This window comes from Colias croceus, chromosome 26, assembly GCF_905220415.1.
Source record: "Colias croceus chromosome 26, ilColCroc2.1".
Taxonomy (NCBI): Eukaryota; Metazoa; Arthropoda; class Insecta; order Lepidoptera; family Pieridae; genus Colias; species Colias croceus.
In genome coordinates, this window is record NC_059562.1 from 998,987 (window position 1) to 1,016,049 (window position 17,063).

Below are 17,063 nucleotides of genomic sequence, written 5' to 3' on the forward strand. Positions count from 1 at the left end.
AAATTGAGATGATCTCGATGATTAAACTCGCACAGGACCATTATTCAACTGCATTGCTAAAATATGTACCTAATCTGTAATTTTCTCTCGTGAATGTAAAGGAAATTCTACGTGGGAAGGTAGTAAAGAAAAGTACTTATCAGTTTCGATTTCTATTTTATTCAACGGCAGCAGCTTCAAGTTTTGATGTGACAGTTAATTTTGATACCTACTTATGAGAACGAATGTTTCTTGATTGTTTAAAGGTCACTGACCTCAGTATTACCAAACCCGCATATATCCGTAAAACTATAAATAAACAAACTTATAAAACTTTCGTTGGAAACGGAGCAACAAATAAAAATTAAACCATCTACTCTTACAAGACGATCCAGCATTAAGAAATATAAGACAATCAAATGAGCGCACAAAAACGGAGGAAAAGAGACAAAAAACGAAATGGCGGATTGTTTTTAATTACCAAGTATCGGCATAAATCGAAGCCAGTCGCCGCGGGGCCGCCGGCGGAGCCGTAGAGCCGACATGCGTTGTCTTATTTTAATTTTATTTTAATTTGTTTCAATGCATTTCAATGGATTTTTTGTAATCCAATTAATTCTACTACGACATTACAAGGTGGTATGCGTGGGTTAGGGAAAGATGTGCGCGTGTTTTTGCGCATGTTATGTGTGAGCTGTTGTTAGTAATTTAATTCATGTAAATTGAATAATTTAATATTTTTGTTTAAATGGTAATGATCAGTAGCTATAAAGCATACATCAGTAGCTACAAATATATTTCATGTAAAGAACATACCTAAAATATGAAAATGAGGCGGTAGTTTCATAAAATGCATCTGTAATGAGTGAGTTGAATGAATGTGACCAAATCTTTAGTTGGTAAATAAATGTATAAACTCTACAGTTTAAGAAATTCTAGCAAAATGATAGACTCTAGGACCTGGAGTATAATAGGATAACCTAGAGTCTAGGTTATCCTCTTCTCTAATATGTTTGACTGTTGTTTTAACTTTTTGTATATCTCATTTTTTACATTAGGTAGGTACGTATAATCTATAAATTATAAGAAAATTAAAAGTCGAAATGCTTATTGAATCTATTCTAAATAGAACATTTAATTTAATGATTACTCAAAGATACTTGTTTCTTATCTAAGCTCTATAATTAGTAGTACGTAAACGTTCAAGTCTAATAAGACGAAATTTATAATAAAATACTTCGGCGTATGAATGAATGAATGAATGAAAAATGATTTATTGCACACAAAATACAGAATTCCTATCCAATATCAAAATCCTATACCTATATCCCCATTCTTATAATCATTTGGAAAAAACAATAACTTTAATTAAATTTATATGTACATTTACAAATATAATATATTTAAATATTACTAAATAAATAATTGCAGTCATTTAACCTTTACAGTTACTAGCAACAAAAAAAAAAATTAAAACATAAAAATGTAATCCGAAAGCGTCTCCACGCCACCTCTGTCTTCGATTCATAAAATTCATATGTAGGGGTGAAGGCGCGCGGATGCATTATATTTTACGTATAAATATAAACAAGAACATTGTAGTGCGTCTGTCTGTAACCGTTTGTCATTGTCCGATGTATTTGTTGAGATATCGAATGAAATGATCCGTCCCGAGTGGGGTTTGGGACATTTAGACGTTAATTAGTAGCAAGTGGGCTAATAGGACAAGGGACAGATACTTTTTCTATATATAGCTAGCTGTACCTCCCGGTTTTTCCTGTTGGTCTTAGCGTGATGTATAAGTCTATAGCCTATGCCCTTATAGGCTTCTTCGGTAAATGGGCTATCTAGAACTGAAATATTTTTTTTTAATCGGTCTAGTAGTTCCTGAGATTAGCGCGTTCAAAAACTCTACAGCTTTATAATATTAGTATAGATAAATATATATATAGATGTAGAATTTAACTATTAATGGGACATGCGTTTACGGGAATTGGACGACTTTAGGTATGGATTCTAATAGGAATTTAGGTATAAGATAGTAACTAAATTGGAATATGTCTACATCATCATCAAGTATCGTTAAAAATTCTGCTACCTACTAATAAAAACGTGAAATTTTGCGAGGATGTAGCTACATGTGTTATTGAATAAAATAACGTTGATAGATAAGTCTGGATTAGCAAAAAGGCTACTTTGTGTGACGTGCGTAATGCCGGGATTAGTTAGCTGCAGTATAAACATGGTCTATCACTTTGTACTAGAAATTCTTATATGCTCTAATACTAAAATTAGAATATAAATGTACTCGTATCTGTCCCAGCAAACAACGTTTGTTTGGCAGTATGAAAAATAGATATCCGATTCTCAACCTAGGTACCACACAATATTTCATGAGAATGGCATTTCAAGGAAATTTACTACAAATGAGAGAATTTTGTGTATCCGAACAAGATGATATTAGTAATTATGTTATTTTTGTAATTCGATTGGTCTCGGAGTTGAAAATTCAGAAATTCGTAATTTACGTAGTTATATTAATACGTAATTAAATACATTAATTAAATTCATTCTTAAGAATTAATGTAAAATGTTATCTTCAATTTGAAATGTCATCTAGTACATTTGTGGTTATTAGTCATAAATCTATATTGAGGAAAAATAATGGTTAGGTACATGGCTGATGGCCTTAGATATCAGTAGACCGATCTTTGCGTCCATTTACGATAAAAAAATAAAAAAGAGCTGATACTTTTAATAATGGCATTTGTAACTACGTGCTTTTATGTCGAACTATTTCAAAAGTATCAAAATATAGTTTTCAATAATTTATAGATATATCGGATTCCAGGAGGAGGCGGATAAGCTACGGGCTGTAGTACCTAACGCGGGTTTACTATGTATGTCTAATTATCTAATTAGCTGAACACCTTTATATCACACAATAATGTTAATTTCTAATAGGTATTATTTTAAGAACTTAAAAAGAGATCTAGTTTCGGTAATCTACGTGAAACTGATTTCAACCAAGCAAGCTTAGATGTCTAGAAAACAATTAACAACTGATACCAGTTAGATTCTAAAAAGTATGCTTTTGTTCATTAATTTGATTTCAACACAATATAATATTTTGTCTATTGTTTAATCATAAGACACAATTCAAACTACACTGAGTGAGCGTGTCAAAAAAATACAGCCTACACACTCGAAAAACAGCACTCCTTAACAATCGAGTAAAAACCATACAATAATCGAAAAAAATGAATCACAATTTTTTGCTCATCTCGAAAACATTAAAAGCATTCAAAATGGAAATAAATCCAACCCTTTTCAAATCTTATTAAATGCGGAATTCGTAGTTTTTGAGAAATGATCAGCGACGGGGCCACAATGACGGCCTTTTTACCTTTTGGCCCTTTCGGCTTGAGACAATAGGCCGCGGGGTCGACGACCCGGGATTATAAAGTTTGGAACACCTTGTCTCAGGGCTGTCAGTACAAAGTTTTTAGGATAACTGGAGCACCGCTGACTCTTGATAAGTCATAGGTCTAGAAAATAAAAAAAAAACTGTGTAATGTTCGCATGTGTATATGCGAACATTTCTGTAAAACGTAGCTGAGATATGTAAAGGTAATTGTGTCTATGCAGTTGTAGTAATTATTATGTTAATGTTAATTTTCATTTCAAATACAAATGTGTAATAAGATAGATACACTTTTAAAATAATTAAACTACTATATGTAGTTGCTATTGTGTTAAAGTTTTCTCTATGCGAATCAGATTTATGTATGAACATATATTATGTACTAAATTAAAAAATAAACACTTTATGCAATACAATGAAGAATTTATAACACATAATATGTATAAAAGTAATTTACTTATGTTTTGTAAGTAAAGTGTTCTAATTTTGATTATGTTAAGTAGTAGCGAGTGACAACCCTAAGCGAGGTAGGTATAAATTATAATCCGCGCGGGCGCAGACGATGAGTTATTTAAGAGTTTATGATTATTTCCACAGGACTAAGTTTTTAATATTTTACCTGAGAGTGCAAAAACTGCTTCAGTATGTAACTATGCGAATCTCTTTTTTTAATTATAATATTATGTTAGGTTATGATTATTAATAAAGGTACCTTCAGATATCAAATGTATTATTATATAAGTATACCTACTACTACCCACTTTATCACTTGAACAGTGGTGTCAAAAGGAAGCCAATTAAAAGAAGAGGAAAGAAGAGAATATTCATAAAAGTAAAATAAATCATTAGAAACTCAATCCTTTGTTATCATTCCTGTACCCCGCTGAAGAAACCAGCATTACTCCGCTCCTATTGGTCTGACCTCACAACAGTGCAATATTTTTTTCAAATCGGACCCGTAGTTCCTGAGATTAGCGTGTTCAAACAAACAAACAGTAAAGTATAGATAAACATTAATTCTTCATCAGATTATAATCTACATTGGTTTGGATATATTATTATAGACCTACCACGAAGAAACTGTTGGTTTCAATCGATAAATAATAGATTTTAAAACACATTCCTTTTATAAACATAAAATTATTTACTTGAAAAAATTACACAATACCAACTTATGTAAGTACCTATGTATTTAATATTTATTGCAATGGTTTTGATAAAGATAAGCAGAGCCTAATGACAAGTTAATTAATAGAATGTAGATTGGTAAAAAATATTTTAAAGAGCTTTAAATTCGGTAGAAATGATCGATCTATTACTTCTTAGTTCTTAAAACCGTTCATAACAACTTTTTAAAGTTCCTTGATTAGGAAATTTAAAAATTGTAAAAATTTAATAAATAAATATTCTAGACCACAATTTACACAGAATACTTGATTTTCCCAGCCATTCCATTTGCGTACGAAACTATAAAAGCTTACTCGTCTAACCATATTTACACGCATAAATTAACGCGGTTCGGCCGGTTATATATTTTAATTGATAGATAATTAGTTCCAAAGCAACAGATCAAATCGACCAATATAGTAAGTTTTCCGTTAATCTAAGTATGTTTATAAGAACTGCCGCGTACTTTTTCTGCTAAAATTGGAAATCCACTCTTTGAAGTCGCCACCGGTGCGTAATTAAACAAAAACAAACATGCAAAAAAACATTAATTAATTAAACTGGTTACCAATAAAACGAGAATTTACAGCAATTAGCATATGTCGAGATATTATGCTGATACATGCGTGTACGTTGATTTAGAAGTTGCAGTATAATATGGGAGCATAGGGATTCTTTAGTATTGGTAGCTTGGTTTTTATTATTTAGATTTATTATTTTTAATGACTGTAAAGTAGTTTTACCGTTAGTCATATTCTTTTCATTTTTATAATTGATAAAAATAATAAAATATATAAAACTAGCGGTCCGCCCCGGCTTCGCCCGTGGTACATATTAACGTTTTCTCTACATAAGAACCATCCTCGTACTTCAAGGAATATAATAAAAAAAGAATTATCGAAATCGGTTCAGCCGTTCTCGAGTTATGGAATTACAACGAAAAGTGGCATTGATTTTTATATATTAGATAAGTTTATTTGACTCAAAAAACAAAAGCACAAGGTGTACCTATACAGATCTTATTTGCAGGTACATACATTTTTATTTTACATACATACAGAGTTTATACAATGACCCCTATGCTAGGTTAACCATGTGTTATAGGGGTCATTCGTACATAATAACATTATTATATTTATATGTAACTAGCTTTCCACCCGCGGCATCGCCCGCGCTGTCAAAGAAAAACTCGCATAGTTCCCGTTCCCGTGGGATTTCCGGGATAAAACCTATCCTATGTCCTTTCTCGGGTATCAAAATATCTCTATACAAAATTTCATGCAAATTGGTTCAGTAGTTAAGGCGTGATTGAGTAACAGACAGACAGACAGACAGAGTTACTTTCGCATTTATAATATTAGTATGGATAAAATTGGGTACCTACAACTAACAATCTGTAGTAGGTACGTACCCTATCTAAGTGATGATGTTTGTTGTGAATTACAACGCGAACAGATTGAGTTGAAATTTTGAAAGCATGTATTAAAGCATTCAGTGATATTATAGGTACCATATTGTGCGAAGACAAACTGGTAGGTACCTTAACGGCTATACCACGAATGTACATTGCTTCAGTTCTAACTTCTAAGTATACATAAATAGTTTATTTATTTAATTTATAGATAACTTTTAGTAAATACTTCGTCATCTAAGCACTCTAAACTCATGTTACATCCATAATAACACAATTCATAATATCTACAATCTACACGAATTTAATCAATTCTCTAAAAAACATTCAACACGTTGGAATCGAGCGATTTTCATTAGACACGAATAGCAGAAACAATGAGGTCTATCAAGCGACGCCGCGGGGCGGGCACAGCGCACTAAACAACACAGAACGTGACTCAGCACAAACCACTTATTCAAAATCAAACATATTTTAAAATATGAAATCCTCAAGACTGGTTATTTTTATTGTGTAGAGTTGAGTGAAATGACGCGGCGGAATCGATTTTATTTTTGTTGCTCCTCATCGACTATTTGTTGATATCGGAAATTATCGGGCTCGTACGTTTCGATGTTTTTATGTTTCTGTCTTCGTGCACGACGACTGGTTGTTTATCGAAGCGTTCTAGGATTAAAGTTGTATGGAGTCTAATTGGAAAGAATTAAAACTACGGGGTAAGTACTTTTGGCAAACATTGTAAATTTTTAATTATGAGATGTAGGTAATGTAAGTAATTGTAGAATATAACGTAAATAGATACTAAAACGATAAATTATTGATGAAAATTATAAAGGTAATGTAACTACTTATGTATTTGTAAATTTACGAGAATTAAAAAGATGAAAATAAGATGCCACACTTCCTGTTCGCTTTACCTGTCTGACGGATATATTTTAAAAGTAAAAGAATTGAGGTAAAAAGTGGTAATAGATACTTTGTTCGCATAAAAACTGGCATCTGATAACCATTCACGAGTATTTTAAAATCAATAAAAAATAATTAAATATAGGTAATTAGGTACTTTGTTATGAGAAAGTGAGGCATTATCTATAAAAAAAATCTGTTTAGATAAGATTCAAGTATTTTATTTTGCGAGGATTGTAAAGTATTCAAATAGTAATAAGTGCCTCTACCTTAATGTGAAATCTTCTTGTAAAGATTATAGTACTTTCTAGGTAAGAAATTAATATGTATTTTCTTCAATAGTGGTTAGTAACATCGCAGGAATTAAGAATCATAATAAGAGACATCGTTTACAATAAAAACCAATCTAGTAATCTATACACTCTACGTTCATAGATTTATCAAGAACAAAGGAAAAGAACAATAAAATATAATAGAAATTTTTAACATTATAAACAATCGTAGTGTAGGAAAAAGCTTAAATACGTTGAAGGACAACCTCTTAACTTTGGTGTAGTGTGGATACGCCGTTATTTTTATATAAATATAATTTAATTAGACTTAGGTATTTTATTGGTACTTATAGAACAATTACATTTTTACTTTTAGAACAATTTGTTGCGATTGTGACAACAACTCATTAATCTTAACTAATAATATAAAGCTGAAGAGTTTTTTTGTTTGAACGCGCTAATCTCAGGAACTACTGGTCCTATTTGAAAATCTCTTTCGGTGATAGATTTATCAAGGAAGGCTATAGACTATATAATATAATCACGCTAAAACCAACAGGAGCGGAGTCACGTGGATGAAACCGCAGGGCGCAGCTAGTTATTATTTAAACGATATACTTAATCTATTCATAATACATATTTCGTTCTCTCTAAGCTAACGTTTTCGTTAGCAAAGCGTTCGCGTTGCCTTGATCCGTGTTTAAAATATCTATAGGACTAATTTACCAGAAATTTGATAAGCAATAAGCTTAGCCTAGAATAATCTAACTAACTTTCTTCAATTTATCCTGAAAAGAAGCAGTGTCATAAAGCTAGAGTTCTTTAGCCAACATTATACCAAAAACAAGCTAAAACAAATGTCGTATCCACAAGTCACTACCGTTAACAAGAATGGAAGAATCGAGTTAAATTCAAAAACGGGATGATTTTTAAAAAATGTATTCGAGTGAGCGCGTTCATTTATAATGAGAAACCGAACTGACTGGAAAAAAAAAGTACAAGCATACCCTTTTCGAGTTTACGAAAACGATACAGTGATAAATTTGAAATATGGAATGAGATGTGATACTTTTTATTCTTGCGTCCAACAGTTTTTGTGTCCATTTTTTAATTTCTCCTAATGGCCCTTTGAACACTTTAGCGTCGAATCCTTGCTACCGTTTTATGGGCTATTAATTTTAGAAGTGTTTTTGGTTCGGTCAAAGTAATAGTACTTTTGTATTTAGATTCTGTTTAATAAGTTAATGTAAATGCAGATGCTTGAACTTTAAACATTGAGTGTATTTTTAGTGTGTTTATATTGTGGTGGTTGGTTTTACGTTTGAATGAGTGTAATGAGTGAATGAAAAATATTTTATTGTACACCTTATAGAATACATTTTACAAACTTAAAAATATAATTATCAATGTACAGTAGGCGGCCTTATCGCTGGCAGCGATCTCTACCAGGAAACCCAGAAAAGACGAGGAAATTAAACGAGTCAATAACATGGTGGTGCAAAATAAATAAAAGTGGCAATAATAATTTTAATTTATAAGATAATATATAAGAATACATACTTATATAAATTGCCGAGTGTATTTCAGTAATTAAATAAGTTTCTACTTATGATCATAATATTTTCGATCAGTCATTTTACATAGACCGGTTTTTATTATGCTATAAAAATTGAGATAAGAATCTCATAGTACCTATTGTATCTGTTTGTGCCAAGTCTAGGTACGGTTTTTGTCTGCGCTGGGAATCGAACCCGTGATCTTTCGAACTTTGAATTTAACGTCAATCAATGTAACCAGAAGGCAGTTATTAAAATAAGAGATTGTAATGAATTATGAAACGCAAGTTTCTTTTTATAAGGCTGGTAAAGAAAAGTAAGATTTCATAATTTTGTTCTATACACCTTCTATACACTATCTGACTGCGAAATAGTTATTGTGAACCAGTTTTTCAGCTATACAAAAGCTCTGTCATGCTATATATTAGACAATAGAGTATGTGTCATAAATTTAGAGTAAGTACCTAAAGTGAAGTCCCATGTCCATATTGGGGTAAGGGACAGATGCATTATACATCTGTTTCACTGATCGATTTTCTTTAGGGACAAGAAGGTTATCAGCCTTCTGTGTCCTGCCAGACCGAGACATTTTTTTTCTTCGTCTCCACCGGGAATCGAACCCAGGACTCCTCGATTCTACGCTCACGCGACAACTACTGTACCAAGGAGGCGGTCAAAGAGTAAGCTAAAATATGAATATTATCGAGTTCAGAAAACTTCTTTTTAGTTATATCTTATGCATCTAATATCAATAATTGACTATTTTTGAATCCAAAACTGAACTTTAAAAACTAAAAATAAGTCTAAATATTGAATTTAAAACCTCATGTGCGATAGCCCCTCTATTCAAATGTTAACTTATGTATTTTCATCATGAAAAAATATTGACTTAAGTTTCTCAAGGAAACAGTAAATAAAACACAATTATATTTTTAAGTATACATATTTATTTATAAATTATGCGGTCACATGATATAAATTAATTTATTTACAATTAAATAGTACAAAGTAAAAAATAGACATGTCGATGTTCCCTCCGAACGGGTCGACCACACCCCGCGGTGGCAGCGGAGTGCAGGCAAAGGGTCGCAGGTTCGAACATCAACACTTGCATTTATTAATTTCAAGCTTAAATCTTCAGAAGCGAATTCTGTTAGACGAGGACGATAAATAAATAAACATTTAGTGACTAGAGCGAAACGCGAATTCCGAACGTCGTCTCACAATATGCATTCGATAGGGTATAACACTTAAATTACTTAATAAATTAATAAATAATAGATATATTTCATTTATTTTAAATTAATAAATAAACGAATCCCTTGACTCCGTATTCTATAGTCGTTACGATCATTCAAATTAAATTTTCGATAGCAAGAAACTTTGGGGTGTCTCAAGGTGTTTCGCTGGGTCCATTGTTATTCGTATTGTATGTCGATCAGTTGTCGACGACATTGAGGCAGAAAGCAGCAAGGGCATCTCCCTTGGAGCCAGCTGCGCGTGCGCAGTACTGGCCGCAGTCGTCTGTAGAGGCGCTTGCAATCTCCAGCTTGTACTTGGAGCTGCCTTCCATGGTGAACCTGTAGCGGGTGGACGATTCGTCGATCGGCTTGCCGTCCTTCAACCATTGGAGCTGGAGTGGTGGCTGTGGAATGGAAATAAAGTGTTTAATTAATGTAATTGAAATCAGTTCTATACGAAATCATGATAAGAAATATTATAGATATGTATATTAGAGTAAGGGCCGATTTTTCAATGCCCAGATAAACAGTCTAATAACTACCCCTCGAATAGATTTATTCAATTGCTTATCTAACTCATAACGGCTCGCCTATTTTTCAATCGTGATTTATTTGATGAATAACTATCTGACCAAATATTTCCATATTGGCAGCTCTGCTCTTGGAGTGGCGAAACAAACATATTAAATTAGTCAGGTTAGAGCGGGATAGAGTCAACTTGCAATATGTCAACAACCGTCATTATGACTCACGTCAGGAGTGCATTTTAAGTTTATCTTGTGTTCTATGATTGTTGATTATTGTTTTGATTCGAGTAAAGAGTTTTGATTAAATTTGTGTTAAAATTTATATATTTTACGATGGAAACGACATAAAGGCAGCGTCTGGCAAATTTTCAATGGCATGATCATCAGTAGGTACTATCAAAAACATCAATTTCAATATGATTTTAATTGATAATTATTTTATAGAAAGAGGCTTTATTGTAAAAATTCTACGCTCTATGTTATTACATACGAAAATATCCCAAATTTGACGCGTCAGTTGTCAACTCAAACGTCTAATCGTCGAATAGCACGCTATCTGGCCGTTGGAGCAGCAGATAGATTTATTCCTCAAATAACGTAGTTATTCGATAGATAAGTCCTATTCGTCTATTGAAAAATTGAATATTTTGTTAACTGAAGAATAAAGTCTATCTAGCTGTTTATCTGGGCATTGAAAAATCGGCCCTAAGTTATACACATTTATATGCAAGTTTAATGATGACTATAATTCATATGATGAAAACAGTACTAATTGAATCCTTATTAAAACAGTAATTAAACATTACTTTTTATCCCTCATCACTCTTTTTTATAACTCTCACTACATCATCATCATCACCGTACCCAGCTGCAGTAAACACAACAGATTCACCAGCGACACTTTGTTTATTTCCATCATCACTACAACTATCATCATCATCATCATCACCTTATCCAGCTCCGCGGTGAACACGGCCGGTTCCCCTGTCACCACGGTGGTGGACGCTGGGAACATCTTGTACTGCGGCAACACTTGCGTCTCCCCACTGACCGTCACCACGAGGGTGCACGAGGAGAAGGATTCACCCGCGTCGTTGAACGCCTCGCACGTGTACACGCCTGGTGATGAAATTGGTGATTAGTGATAAAAAGTTTGAAATAAAATAGGAAAGAGTAAATTAAGAGGTTTCAAGGCACACCCGGATAGAAGATACTAGAATAACTGGCTTGTTTTCATTGAGAGAGAGAGAGAGACAGACAGATAAATACGCGTACGTCGCACGGCTTACGACTGTAGTAAAAACTATCGTTACAAATTTTGATATTAATTCTAATACGCGCGATAAGGAACTTCGTTCCAATTAATATAACTGAATGTCTAGTCTTGACCACAATACAAAATATTGAAAAAAAAATTATCTATGCTTTTCACTTTTTATATCTCACTATTCTATAGTTTTTGCGAAACAGATTATGTGAAATTCTCTCACATATGCTATCATTCCTAACAAACTGTATCTAAAATGTCCCTCCATTATCCATTTCAAAATTAAAGCTACTTACCAGCATCTTCAGGGAATATCTCAGCGATGTGCAACTTGTGTATATTTGCCTCGCTCGAGTACTGGAAGTCCTTCGACGGTTTGATTTCTTTGTTGTTGTGGAGCCAGACCACGTCGAACCTTTCCGCGCCGGTTATCCTGGATAATTTGACAATTGTATTAAAAAACAGTAGAAAACGAAGGAATTTTTTTATATTAATCATAATCTTAGACATTTAGTTGCAAACAAAGCGAATATAAAAAGGTGAAAGATTTAATAAGGCAGAATTATAAACTGTCTCATTTGCGTGACAATGCGTGTAGGTTTTCATTTATTTTTATCATGTAGAATATTGACAAGTATAGGGAAATTTTCCATTCTTAAAATATTAGAAACTCCTAACAAATTTGAAATATTAACGAAGAACTAATATTCCTGAACTGGCCATCATCTGAAATTCAACTAACCTTTTCCACGCTACAGACATACACACACACACACACAAATCTCACCTGCAGGACAGTGTGACAGCGTCGCCATCGTTCACAATCTGCGACACGGCGTGGTCCACGATCCTTGGCGGCTTGTCGCCCAACTTGGCGCTAGCCGCACTGTCTGTTACTGCTGTTGGGCGAAAATTGTATTAAAATGAGTTATTTTTAAGCTATTGCATAGCTTCTGTCGCGGGCCTTGAGCGCGGGGACCGAATCGAGAAATTCCGTAACGAAAAATCCTCACGCTCCCCACTCCGACGGGCGGAGGTGTGGCTTGAAGGCATAGCTTTACCGCGGCAGTCCCCGAGTGTCACACGTCGTTTTTTAGGTATAAATTGTCTAGATTGGAATCAGAACTGTCGAACTTGTCTTGTCGAAACAAAGATCAAAAATATGCCCGGAAAGAATATGGTCGAAACCTTATAACCACGTAGTGCAATAAGACAAGACTATAATTTATTTATTCTGATAAAATAACTAAAAGCAAACTTCTTATCCAATTTATTTCTGAATTATTAATTTTTATTTTCCACATTTTCCTTGCAAAATTCAATTCATTCCCAAAAAACCAAAGTTACTAATAATCTTACCTTTAACAGACACTTTGCACTTGGTCTCCATCTCCCCCTGGCTGTTGATCGCCTTGAGAGAATACACTCCTTCATCTTCAGGGAACACCTCATTGATGGCCAGGGACGCTACTCCATTCTTGTATTTGAGGTCTACCACCTGAACAAAATATTTACAATTCAATATAGTTGCACACAGAGGAAACCTCAGAAAAAGCATATCATGGAAATTTTGCCAAAAATCTTACTAATTTTATAAATGCGAAAGTTTGTGAGTATCGATGGATGATTGTAACTCTTTCACGCAAATACTACTGAACCGATTGCAATGAAATTTTGTATGTAGGTAGCTGAACACCCAGAATAAGACATAGACATAGACATAATTTTTATCCGGGAAATTCCACAGGAACGGGAAGTATGCGGGTTTTTCTTTGAAAACGTGGGCGAAGCCGAGGGCGGAAATCTAGTACTAAATACGTACCTCAGAAGAGTGTAGAGGCTGTCCATCCTTGAACCACTCGACCCTGGGGTCAGGGTCGCCCCGTACTGCGGCAGACAGCAGCAGGGGAGCTCCATCTCTTGCAGCACAAGTGTCTGGTAGAGCTCGCGCGAACGATGGCGCGCACATTGACGAGTCTGCTGCTGGTACTGGAGAAGAGATAGAGATGTTTAGTGGAGAAGAGAAAGAGTTGTTTAGTGGCGAAAAAAAGAGCTTAGTCGTTTGCGTTCTGGACCACAAAAGGAAAAAATGGAACCCTTATAGGATCACGGTGTTGTCGCAAACATCAACAACGACAAAGCAACGACTCGAGATACTCTCTACGAGCACAGATAAAGGAAAAATTGCTAAAAGTATAAATTTTAAGGTGTAAAACAAAATTTTATCCCCTACAGAACACAATTCAGAAATATTTTATCGTCAATCTTTATGTAATGTAGTCTCTTTATTGAAACTTATCTAGCCCTATATCTTCAAAACAATCAGTAGCCAAGTCGATACATCAGATTCAACGCAAAAAAAGGCAATAAACTTCACTGTTACTCAATTAAAACAAGAACAAAATAGACATCTTTGAAATGAACTCAAAAAATATAGTCATAAGTCATAACATTATAATACCTGAAAAAAATCTTATCCACATAATTAAAATAAGTACAATCTCCACATTTTTATTAACTAACTGTATACTTACAAACAAGCTCCTTAGTGGCGCTCCTGGATCTAGACGAAGTCGAGTCTGAGTCTCCGAGTTTAGATCCATATTTCTTCTTGCCTGCTTCTACTGAAGTTTGCGGCGAATATTTCGGCCTCACTGTGCTCGATTTGCTTGGCGGGTCGATTGTGACCTGTTGTTTATTCATTAATTAATGAATAATGAATTATTAAATAACTAACAAGACAGACGTACTGACTTTGCAGATGTACAGGTTTATTTATTTATTTATAATTAACTAGCTGACATGACAAACATTTTACTAACTTTGCAGGAACAAGTCAATTACGCAAAGGTTAAATAAATGGCCGTTGAGTTTTCTATGTATTTTTTTTGATTTTCTGTAAATCTTAACTTTATTTCTTAAGATACTTCTCTTGTCCAAAACAGACACAACAAAAAAGAAGATATGGAGAGAAATGGAGATAAATTAATAGGACACTATTAATTCAAACTGAGAAACGAGATGGGATCTAATTTATCATTTTTTATAATAATTTAATATTTTTTATCAGTAACAACTATTAGTAATAACAGTTTTTTGTAGCTAATTGCCATATTAAATAATTTTTCTGATTACCAAATTTAAAGAAAGTTTATAAAACAGGAATAAAAAGTATTATTTAGTTTATTTTACCTTAGTCTTAGTAATGATGGGTGTAGGCGCCGGTTTGAGCGGCTTCTCAATGTATCGCCTTTCGCCAGAGTGGAGGAAATTGTGCGCCAGCGCAGCTTGCTCTGCGCTTACTACCTCACCTGAAAATTTGGAATTTTTGTAGAGGAAAGGGAATAAGTAAGAAAAGGGAATAAGTACATACTTTTAAGGGCTGATTTTTCAATCGTTGGTTAAAATTTATTCATCGAATAACGTATTAAACTACCATTTCAAAAATGTATTCTAATTGTCCGTATTTGACAGTTTACAGGTGACATTTTAAAATGTTCGTGTAATACTTTATTGAACGGATAAATTTTAACCAAGGATTTAAAAAGCGGCCCTTAAGATAGTTAAACGATATTCTTTGCATGAGTAATGGCCACGAAAAAGTGAAAAAGTATTACAGATGCAATTTTATTTCCGATGGAATAATAGGATATTAATTGTCAACAATAACAATTCAGGATATTTAGACTTTAGAGGACAGTAGAAATTCTCTTTCCAACATTTGGGAAACTTGGACGTCATAAAATATTTTTTTTAGGGTCTTTTTCTAAAAAATATTTTGTTTGCTTCGTTAATAAGACTGTCAAACAATACTTTAAGGAGGACGACGTCGAAAAGCATAACCATAAAAGTATTAAAAATGTAGGCTGGTTGCAGAGCTTGACCGACCGTCAGTGCGTACCGTCGGTCCTGACGATACGCATCAACAATGTGTTTGACTATGACACTAATGCGCATGACAATACGCGTGCGTATGGTCGGTCTAGCTATGAACGGTTTTATGAATTTCCATACATATGACAAGCGCGACTGACGTACGCACTGATGGTCGGTCAAGCTTTGCAACCAGCCTTAGGTTTCTTCTCAAAGGAAATACGAAATACAAGCGACATTGAAATTGCTAACCTCAATTTTTTTTTACAAAATGAGGGTAGTTTAAAAATAATTGTTTACCTTCAACAATAACAACGCACGAGGTCTCATCCGTGCCGTGCACGTTGGTGGCGACGCACGAGTACTTGCCGCTGTCCTCGGGCCGGCAGTCGATGATCTCCATTGTTACTACACCGTCCGAGTTCGTCATCGCATAGTCGTACTTGGACAGCTCCCGCTTGTCCTTGTACCTGGATTGGTGAGGTAAGGTTAGGATCTTTTTCTTAATAACTCAGGCCCCGGAACCACAGACACAATAGAAAATCTATTGTGTCTGGGACCGATCGGGTCTCTAGGGGCTCAATGGGTTAATGGCTCCCAATAAGTATTTCTGCCAATATCAACAATATATTAATATGAGAAACGATAATAATTGCAAGTTGATTACAATGGCTTCAGTTTATCACTGTCATTTGGCAGTTTTGTTTCACTTGAAGGCGTGATCAATACTGTAACATGTATTGATCGCGATTTTTTAAACAGTTGAGTGAAGTTAAATGTTTGTATTCCTTTATTGTTTTTTTTTATTATGTTTTGGTGACAATAAATGCTATTTCCACTTGATGTTTACTCCGTATAAACGACTACTCCGTAGAAACTCTGGGTGCTCTCCTGCTCGCAACCTGTGTGGGGCTGTCTCTACCATTCCCACCACTGTTCCCACTCGCACCCGCCACTCCTGTCTCTTCCATTCCCACCACAGTTCCCACTGGCTCTACACTTCCCTCCCCACCCCCACGCCCAGCCCAGCAGAGCAGCTTGCAGGTGTCGCGCGCCTGCATGACGCGCGGGCGCAGCTGGAACGTGAAGGGGTCGGCTCTCCCACCCCCACCCCCACTCCCCCACTCACCACTTGACGCTGGGCGGCGGCTTGCCGCTCAGACAGCAGAGCAGCTTGCAGGTGTAGCGCGCCTGCATGACGCGCGGGCGCAGCTGGAACGTGAAGGGGTCGGCTCTCCCACCCCCACCCCCACTCCCCCACTCACCACTTGACGCTGGGCGGCGGCTTGCCGCTCAGACAGCAGAGCAGCTTGCAGGTGTCGCGCGCCTGCATGACGCGCGGGCGCAGCTGGAACGTGAAGGGGTCGGCTCTCCCACCCCCACCCCCACTCCCCCACTCACCACTTGACGCTGGGCGGCGGCTTGCCGCTCAGACAGCAG

The 17,063-nt window shown here is 35.2% G+C and overlaps 1 protein-coding gene across 1 annotated transcript in view; it reads right to left on the bottom strand.

The window, feature by feature from the left end:
* Window positions 1-9,642: 9,642 nt before the first annotated feature.
* Window positions 9,643-17,063, bottom strand: part of LOC123703439 (twitchin) — a 122,769-nt gene continuing 115,348 nt past the window's right edge. Inside the window, exons 132-140 of the mRNA XM_045651433.1 lie at window positions 15,924-16,093; window positions 14,943-15,061; window positions 14,285-14,438; window positions 13,573-13,739; window positions 13,110-13,248; window positions 12,538-12,649; window positions 12,047-12,183; window positions 11,433-11,602; window positions 9,643-10,360 (exon numbers count right to left, since the gene is read on the bottom strand). Of these exons, the coding sequence (XP_045507389.1) occupies window positions 10,154-10,360; window positions 11,433-11,602; window positions 12,047-12,183; window positions 12,538-12,649; window positions 13,110-13,248; window positions 13,573-13,739; window positions 14,285-14,438; window positions 14,943-15,061; window positions 15,924-16,093 (1,375 nt within the window). The 3' untranslated portion in view covers window positions 9,643-10,153. The remainder of the gene's footprint in view (window positions 10,361-11,432; window positions 11,603-12,046; window positions 12,184-12,537; window positions 12,650-13,109; window positions 13,249-13,572; window positions 13,740-14,284; window positions 14,439-14,942; window positions 15,062-15,923; window positions 16,094-17,063) is intronic.